A 9,609-nucleotide genomic window follows, 5' to 3' on the forward strand; every position below is an offset into this window, starting at 1 on the left:
TTCTGAGCGGCTGCACGAAATGGATCACACTAGAGAGGCGACTTGTTGGCAGGGCTGCGGTAAGGTAGGCACACTGGTGCACTTACTCTGGGATTGCGTTCATCTTCGGGTGTACTGAAAACCAATATCCCACGATTCCCCTCGTATGTATTGTTGGGTCTGCCAACCCAGTAACATACCTGTTGCACTCCCGCAGAGGTCGCTTGATTGCTATTGCGCTAGGCTCCGCTATGCAGAATATACTCGCGCACTGCACATGTCCCTACATTCCATGGTTGGCTCCACCGTTTCTGGTTCGTGTTGGATATGGAGAAGCTTTCTCTGACAATGGCAGGGGAGGGGGCTAAGTACGCAGAGTTGTGGCAACACTTTTTGTCCCTGTTGGCTCCGAATTCCGAGGTCACCTGTCTCTGCTACCTATGCTTACTTCGTCTCTCTGATATGGAGCGGCCGACGATGGGCTAGTGGGTATGCACACTTAAACGAGTTGAATGGTGGATTTGGAATACAGGGGGTGGGTGGGTGGGGAGGAGAGGGGAGGGTTGGGGTGGCGGTTTGGGGGTTCTATATGGCTGTGTTTTTTTTATTTCATTTGTTAATTGTTTGTACATGCAAAGTGCTTTTCAGCAAGCCTCATCCCGCAGCGCGGAATGGTCTTGTCCGTTCCGTTTCAGCCTTGGACTCAGCTACGCTACGAGTAATGGGGGCTATATGGGCAAATGGCTTTTGTGTATGTGCGATTATCTTTCAATAAAAAGATTTAATACTAAAATCAAATTACAGCTAGTAATGTCAGGAGAAAAATACACACAAGACAATTGAGTGAAGCCACACTAGCCTGCCTGTGGCTCAGGTTCTTTCTCACCTGGACACATCCATTGAGCAGAAAATTCTTTGTAACTAGGGGTGCGCGAAAATGTGCGTAATTTACATAATTACTTGACCTCTTCAAAACCTTACGCGAAAGTGCATGTAATTACTAATGCAAACCCATCATGTGGCAGTATATCTTGGTGCAAAGAAAACAAACCCCGCGAAAGCCAGCTGCCTGTGTCCTAATCTCACTCGCTGTTCCTGCGTGCTCGCGGAAGTTCTGGTGTTTCACTTAACAAGTGCAACACGAAGTTACTTGAGAGTACACCAGTGTAAGAGATATTTCACCCATGCCTTTGTCTAACATATTAGCCAAACCTCCTCATCCTTTAGGTAAGGGAAATGTATTTGCTGCAGTGAATTTGATGGTTCAGTCCAACTGCTGCTCCAATGGTGACTTTCATTCTGGAGCATTCATGATATCTTGGTTATTGAAAATAGCCTTGTCCTGTGGTCCACTTACTTTATTGCGTTATTTTCGAGGACAGGACCTTGTGTTTTGGCGCAGTGGCAGGATTGACGCAAGCATGACATTGCAAGTCCGTAAGCTGCATGATGAAAGCACGTCCAGCTCCCGGTGTGCAGTGGAGCTCTTGGCCACCGAGAGCCATCCTGGGCCTTCAGGGGCCTGCCACAGAAGTGTCATTCGGTATGGAGCTTAAGCAGGTCCCTTCTAAGCTCGGTCTTAAGCCTCTGCTCTGCCTACCTGTCCAGGCGCTACACCCCAGACCCCTTCGCTCTTGCCTCAGCAGCTCCCACTTCCACCAGGCACCTCCTCTACTAAAACGATGGCAAGGAAGAGACGGGTCAAGAAGATGGGCAGTGTTCAGGAGGTGTGGGGGCTCCTGGAGGGCTGCTGAGACACCCTAATCCAAACTAGTTCCCTGAGCTGAATGTTGGCCGTTGAAACAAAGCGGCGATCAGCAGGTGAGGTGTTCGAATCCCAGCAGGGCCAACTCAGCCTCCCATCCTCCGAAGGCTTGTAAATTGAGTGATTAATAGTAACACTATTCAATCTATTTATGGCTGAGCTCTCAGTTCAACTCAATGGAAGCAACGCGCATGCACCAAAGCTAGGTGGTCACCAGCTATCTAATCTCCTATATGCAGACGATTTAGTACTTATCAGTCGGACACCCATAGGTTTACAACGTCTGCTGGACATTACATCTCAATACTCGGATACTAACAAACTAAGCATCAACCAAGACAAAACAAAAGTCATGTGTATAAATTACCGGAAAACAAAAACAAAACACAATTGGCACTTGGCAAAATGCAAGCTTGAAGTCGTACAAGACTACAAATATCTGGGGGTTATGATCGATAGCAAAGGCAATTACAAAGTACAATTTGAGGCAATAAAAAAGAGGGGGCTTATGACAGCAGTAGCACTAAGAAACCTGAAGAACATAACCGCTGGCCCGAGCTTCCTCCCTCTGACCAAGGTGATACAGGCCAAACTCATACCATCTATCACCTATGGAAGCGAAGCCATGAGAGGGAGGGATGCGGAAACATTAAATGGTACCATCGCCAGAGCGCTAAGAATTATATACGGGCTGCCTGGATATACATCTCCAGCGCAAATGAGGTTGGAATTTGGTATACAAAAACAGGAGCTGGACAGGAAAGGAGCCTTTGTTAAAACCTGGTTTAAGATCAAAAAAGGGCAACCAGAAACTTTAAATTTCTATTTGTGGAGAGAAGTAGAAACGAAAGTAACTTGCCCAGCCAGACTGTTCTTGGACACTGCACTGGACCAGTTGGGCTTACGGCAACTCTGGGCAACGCCTGGGACCATGGCAAGCTTCAAGAAAATCGTAAATAACACTGTTAAAAAAGAGTCAATCTTACAGGACAAAGCGGCCTTGACTGAACGTTCGCATGGCTGGCTAACTATACAATCTTATAGTAAAGCGACTCCGCAAGCTTACCTCCTCTCTAACTTTTCCAGAACCATTAAAGAGAAGTTTCTGAAATTTCGGTTAGGTCTGCTGCCGACAGCATACCACCTGCCCCCTCCAAAGCCAGCAGTGTGCCGCCTTTGTGGGGAAGGAGAGGAGGACATAGTCCACATTATAACCATTTGCCGCGAGCTGATGCAGGAGCGCCGGCAACTACTCAGACCAATTTTCAACAAAAACCAAATACGGTCATGCAGACAAGCGGTGCTTGCAAGCTTCTCTGGCCAAGATACTCAACTAAGCTGCTGTCTGGTAAAGTTTTTAATTGCAGCTGACCTACATTTTAAAAAAAAGTGCACACAACCATAACAGTGTGTTAAGCATACAATGTCAAGTTTCTTTCTCCACACCCAAACCTCAAAGGAAACCATTGAAAGGCTAACTATACGACATACTTTGCACAAACCAACGGAAGCCGAGGCAGCACTATGCACTTTAAATCGGCGCATCCCGGTCTGTCATCGTTCTGAAGTCAAGATTTTAATAAGGGGGGTACTTTTATCTCACGGACTGCCACTGATATTCGCCGGCCGAAGTGAAGAAACAAGATTATGGACTACCGAGGCCGGGGGTGTGGATTTTCTTCCCAATCTTAACGCATGTTTTTGTTTAACTATGGCTATCAGCTTTTTTATAAAGAAAATTGAGGTTTTATTGTTTATAATAGTGGGTCAATCATTGTAATGGTTTTAATTAACTGCACAATAAATTTATTACTTACTTAAAAAAAATAGTAACATCTGTTAGCTAAAGAGCTTAGAAAAGGCAGGTGTGTCATGAGGCACTACATAAAAAAGCTATGTTGTGTTGTTTGAGATCTGTTGAGTATTTAGAAAATATTATTGTCTGCTTTTTTCTCAGTGTAATTTGTGTCTGCAGTAGTTTACCACCGCACCCAGTTTTATGGATTTTGCTTTATTCATTGCTCACAGCCAGGCCCGTCGCCCGAGGGTATCTGGGTCACACCCAGCTCCCAGCGACTGCTGAGTGGGTGAACAGCCAGTCCGCCCTCTTGGTAAACAGAGAGACAGCCTCCCTGTACTCTGTCCTTCCAGCAGAGAGGGACTGCTGTAGACAGGCTGGAGCGGGTGTGGACTTTACCAGAGACCATCCAGGAAGGCATGGATACAGCATTCACGTCACCCCTGTGGCGTTGCGTGTGTTTCTCTGCAATAATACAAATCTGTTTCAACTATAATTTGTCATTTGTGTTATTTTTAATAACACTTGAAGTATTCCGGGGAGCCATCTAAAGTTTCACCAGTTGGTGTGGGTTTTACTCTGAATCGGCCATGACTTGGAAAGACAGCGAAATGAAAACAAGCACTGGCAATGCCAATAGGTCTGGCTTTAAAAGAGTGTTGTATGGTAATGTGAAGCATTATATGTAAATAGCATGCAAATAAATGTATTTGTGATGAGAAGCATAGAATTGTAACATTCTATTGGTGTAGGTTAAAAGGTCAGGTAGAGTTGCACTGTAAAGCCAGACCTAAAAATGCTCGTAGGTTAATGACTACCCTACGCCCATCTGTGCTGCTGCCAGCTAAAAACTACTTAAAGTATCTAGTTATGTAAGATACTTTAACAGTATTACACTATTGTGTGTGCCCCTGAAAGTCTAACTCGGACATCTCGATAAATAAACAAAATGATCACCCCTGTGTGGAAGGCAAACACTTTTTTGTGGAAGCACACAACTTCTGCTTGAACCAAAATATGTTCTCCTGGCTCCCAACATGTTGGCTGAGCCAAAGCTCCTCTCTAGTTATGCTCACATAATTGTCTGGCGACAGCAGTACTGTCAAGCCAGACCATGAAAATGGTGACATATAGAAACAATGGATTTCAAGTATAGTATCCTAGTGTCATTTACTTTTTTTTTTAATCATCTTTATTGAGTTTTGTAGCATTACATAGCATGACATACACAAAGACCGTTCAGGTTTACTTCCATTGCACCGTACAAACATCAACCTAGGTTCATTCATCTCACGTCGGAGCTTAGACCCAGGATAGTACAACAGTTAGAAGGTCAACAAACCTAAAAGTGAAAATAAACCATCTTAACTTCCAGTCTGTACCTCTGGTGTGGGTTAAAACATATTGGGAGCTATAGGATTCTTTGGTAGCCCAGGTAGACGCGCAGTATCTTTTACTGTTGTGCTGCCAATATGCCTTTCAGTTCTTCCACAAGCAGCTGGGCTTGTATGTCTAACTAGAGGAGTAGTACACCTTGTCTTGTGCAGGGGCAGGACTGATAATGTTGTTTTATGTCGCAGCCTGGTCCGAAGAATGGGCGGCTCTGTACCAGCCCACCAATGGTACATATGGCTTCCTTATAAAGGAAGGAACTGTTGATTTTCTATACTCTGAAGCATGCATACACTGCATAGGGGTAGAGCCAGAATATTCCTTCTTATGTTGATATATGTGTTAATTGGTTTGCTACACAGTTTAAGCATGTTCACTGGGATAAAGTAGGGAGACAAATGTAGGTCTGTATAGATAACAACATTAAACTTCTATTTTACCCCCTACTCAACCAACTACTGTGCCACCATCTTGTAGCGCTTGGCAAATGTTAAGTCGACAGATATTTAATGTATTGCCACTCCTAAATTATGCTTTATTAATGTCCCAATATCAGTGTTATTGGAAAAACCCTTTTAGCCAGCAACAGGAGGAGGCGTGGTATGTGCACTTATGCGCCCATGACAATTTGGCTTGCCCTCTGGGGCTGGCCAAACCATCATGCACACTTTGCATGTTCTCCATCCAGGCTGCATTACAGCCAGGCTGGAGAACAGACCCAGGCTTCCACTCCCTCGCTGAGCGCTGAACCACAGCACTCAGACCAATCACGACGCTGCTATGAGCAGCACCGTGATTGGCTGGGATAGACTGGGAGCCTGAGTGCTTCCTGTTGCAGCGTCCTCAATGGAACAAGGGAGGAGACGCGGCAACCAGGTAAGTGTTGTTTTTTTTTTTTTTTCCCCTCCCACCACACTGCCAGAAACCCACCCCACCCCCACAGCAGCCGCCAGTGCTGCTCTGTGGTATTTAAGAAAGTGACTGGCTGTATTTAATTGCTTATTGCTAGAATTGATCTGTTTACTGAAAACTGTATTTTCTTGTTTTAGATAAAGCATTACCTGGAAACTCACACTCGAAAGCTAAAGACTCAAAACCAACATACGTGGATGGAAACAAAAAGAATGAACTTTTCCTGGATTTAAATCATCCTGAACCTATTAATCAGGCCGAGCCTTTGGCTATTGGTAGTAGTATGAACAAATCCATCACCTCTAAGATAATGGTCCTGGCGGAGGACATTGTGAACCATTTAGATAAGATTGATCCTTCGCTCCAAGAAGAGAAAGGCCAAGAAGAAGAGAAAAAAAAAGACCGCAAACCTTCATCCTATCAAAAGCCAGGTATAATTTTTCAGCTTCCAACTACAGGTGCTGCTGCTGCTAATATTATGACAACTACTCAAGCCACCACTACAACGACAACTGCACCTCTGACCACGACAACCACAACTCTGTCTACAACCACAACCATACCCACTACTACCCTCAGGGCCACTACTCCCAGGCCCCCACCCCCACCCAAGACCACTCCCACGACCACAACTACTTCATTGCCTAGTACTACAACCACAAGCTTGCCTACAACCACCACTCTGCCTACCACCACATCCACTGTCACAACAACTCTCCCTATTACTACAGCCAAGATAACATCTTTGCCCACCACAACCTCTACCACTCTGACCACCACCACTTCTACCACAACTCGTCTGACCACAACCTCCACCACTACCACTGAACCCCCACGAACTATGGCTCTAACTACTACACCTGTTGTAAAACTTCGACCTGCAAACAGTCACCTCTCCAGGACAACATCTTCAAAAGTTATTCGTTTAACCTCTACTGCAGAATCCAGAGTCCTCTCCCCCGAAGAAAGACCGCAGGCCCCTCTCCCCAAGACACGGAATTCCACTGCAGAAGGTGCCAGCAAAACCAATGTTTCTTCTCCAATGAGTCCTTTTGTGGGGGTGGATTCTGTGACTTCTTCACAGAATTTTAATCATGGCTTCAAAGGTTATGAAGAGAAAATCGCAAAAGATCTTCCTAATCCGGACTCTAAAACTGGTGACAGGAGTGGCTTGTTAGCGGCACTGGTATTTGGGGTTGTTTTCTTTGCAGTTGTTGTATTTCTGATCACCAGGAGAGCCTTGGAAGCTATGCGCAGAAGACACTATTCCAGACTCGACTATTTAATCAATGGGATGTATATTGATTCCTAAAGACTTGGTTCTAAATCTGGAATCTTTTGTGTAAGGATTCTGCACTTTTAGCACAAATGAGATCAAAATGGAAAGCAAAGATTTAACATGAGGGGCTTTAGGGAGACTTACTGGGAACCGGGAAGACATGAGGGAGACCATCAAGGAGCAGGTGGGACATAAAGCAAACTTGAGGGGAGAGAAAGCAGTAACAGAAAGGGGATAGGGACCTCTCAGAACATGGACTGGAGGCCTGGCAAGGACTGAGTGAGTGCTTGGGTCAGGATAGAAAGCAAGGAGCGGATAGATCAATGCATGGTTCTCTAAAAATGTAAACCAAGAAATGAGAAACCACTTAGGGTAACACAGGACGCCTCCTATTGATCCCCTGTCTCCAGAATCTTGTCCGGCCCTTGGTACAAATGTTGTCAGCAACTTTTTGAGTCAGTTGCCTGTACCATGATTTACTTCCACATTTTTCTCAGGGATTTCCCATTGTTGATAAGTAATTAGGACTACATCAGATTCCTTGTATGGTTAAAATGTTCCCTCTCATCAGTCACCTTTGATCAACCAGACTACATTTTCAGGTTCCAGACATTTTCACAAATCTTTGTCCATCACCCATCTTTTCTTCAGTACTTCAGTACTTCATGATTGAGGATTTTTGCTATGTTTTTCTACCTCAAATCTTGTTATCTAATTTCTTTGGTTTTTCATTGGACTGGTATTGCCCTGGGGGTTCTCATTTCAAACTCGATTTGCAACTTCATTCTCCGGCACAATCTGAGCACTCTTGATACCTGTTCAGATATAGTGATCAATCGATTAGTCATTGACATGGAACTGTTTTCCTATTCAGTTCGTGTTGCTTTTCTCAATGGTATGGAGCAAGTCTGCCACGTTTGAGGAAATGCCTGGAAAAGCCTGCCATCGGAGCCATATCTACGGTATCGCTGACTGACTATGACTTAGGAATTTCGAGAACTGGGATATGAACTGCCTGGGGTCGCATCTAGCGGCTATGCAGGGGCGATATTTTTCATTTGAGTTCAGACATTATTTTTTTTTATCTATCTCAGGTTGTAGTCTTGTTTCCTCAGTGGGAAGTTTCAGAGATATCAATATGTTTTTTATACGGTAAATGGTAGAAGAATGCGAGATGTCTCCATCCCGGTGTCTCTTGCCCTGAAACCTGGAGTTGGTCCTCGGGGACATAGGAATAGCAGCTCCCCAGATTGTAGCAGTGATCTCGGGTTCTCTGAGATGGCTTGGTGCTCTTATATAAACCCTTCTACAATTTAGAAACTTGTCAAAAGAAAAGTGTGAAGCTCTCCACTCAACACACGTCTCTGGTGTGTGTATAGCTGCTTTCACTCTCTGACCTGTAACGCATCTGCTACAACCCCTGGCTATGATCTTGGGGTGTTACCCACATTTAAGAGTACACCTGGAGGTGCAAGACAGGCTGCACAACGAAAACTGCAGAAAGATGCTAGAAGAAGACTTCCAGGGAACTCAGGAATTGTATAAACCCTTTTTTGATGTACTTGGTACATGTAACTCTGACCTATAGGGAGAGAGACATTTCACATTTACAGGAGTCTTGAAAATGTTTATCAAAACAAAATGTTGATCTATTCCTTGATTTTGGTAGATTTATTGCATTTCTCTGGAACTATGTGTGTGTTTAACCAAGGCATCTGTTGCTTACCCTACCTCCAGCCTGCAGGTAAGGGGCAATTGAAATGCTGTGATGGCCACTGAAAAAAATCAGTTCTCTTTTAATCCTGTGAAATGGCAGTTGTACAAGTACCTCTGGTGAATCCTGGAAAAAGGCTATTTTAATGAACCTAGTGGAATCTGAGCAATAAGTTCTCCTCATTTATTCCAAAACGTGGGGTGAAGGATAATGTTTTTTCCATGAAAAAGGGACCAGAAAAAGTTGCACAACAATGATGACCAGGGATGACTAGAATTTCGATTCTATAGCTTTAAAACGAAGCGGCGTCAATCCTCTGTTTTTAATGGTCTGCTCGCTGTGTTAATCAATATAATGGGCCAGACCCAGGGCTGATCTGAAACGGATTCAATGGCTGCCTTTCATATGACATTGTTTACATTCTTCTAACCGGTCTGGGGCCGACACTGACTTTAGGGGAAAGAGGTGATGATTTCAGAGGGGAGTCTGGAGAATGTGTGCGTGCCATTAAAACGTGCCGCCTTAAACCGGTTTGTGTTTGCGCTTCTTTTGTACATTTGAATTGGGAGCGGCGGCCAAGAAACCAAACCTTGCAGGAATAAAGTGCCACCATGTCGGACTGCCCCCCAGTGACCAGAGCAGAGGAGCCAGGAAGGCAGAGCCGAAACCAGTCAGCTGATGAACAAGTTCTCGCACCCTTAAGGGGCATATTTAAGAATCCAAGGGGTGGCTGCGGGTATTGTAAACTGGAATAAACTTGCAAATCATGT

The 9,609-nt window shown here is 44.7% G+C and overlaps 1 protein-coding gene across 1 annotated transcript in view; it reads left to right on the plus strand.

Moving 5' to 3' along the window:
• MANSC1 (MANSC domain containing 1) overlaps positions 1-9,366 on the plus strand; it is a 137,101-nt gene extending 127,735 nt beyond the window's left edge. The window contains exon 4 of the mRNA XM_086952927.1: positions 5,984-9,366. Coding sequence (XP_086809053.1) covers positions 5,984-7,158 — 1,175 coding nt within the window. The 3' untranslated portion in view covers positions 7,159-9,366. The remainder of the gene's footprint in view (positions 1-5,983) is intronic.
• Positions 9,367-9,609: the final 243 nt, after the last annotated feature.

The sequence above is a fragment of the Lissotriton vulgaris genome, chromosome 1_2, assembly GCF_964263255.1.
Source record: "Lissotriton vulgaris chromosome 1_2, aLisVul1.2, whole genome shotgun sequence".
Lineage (NCBI taxonomy): Eukaryota > Metazoa > Chordata > Amphibia > Caudata > Salamandridae > Lissotriton > Lissotriton vulgaris.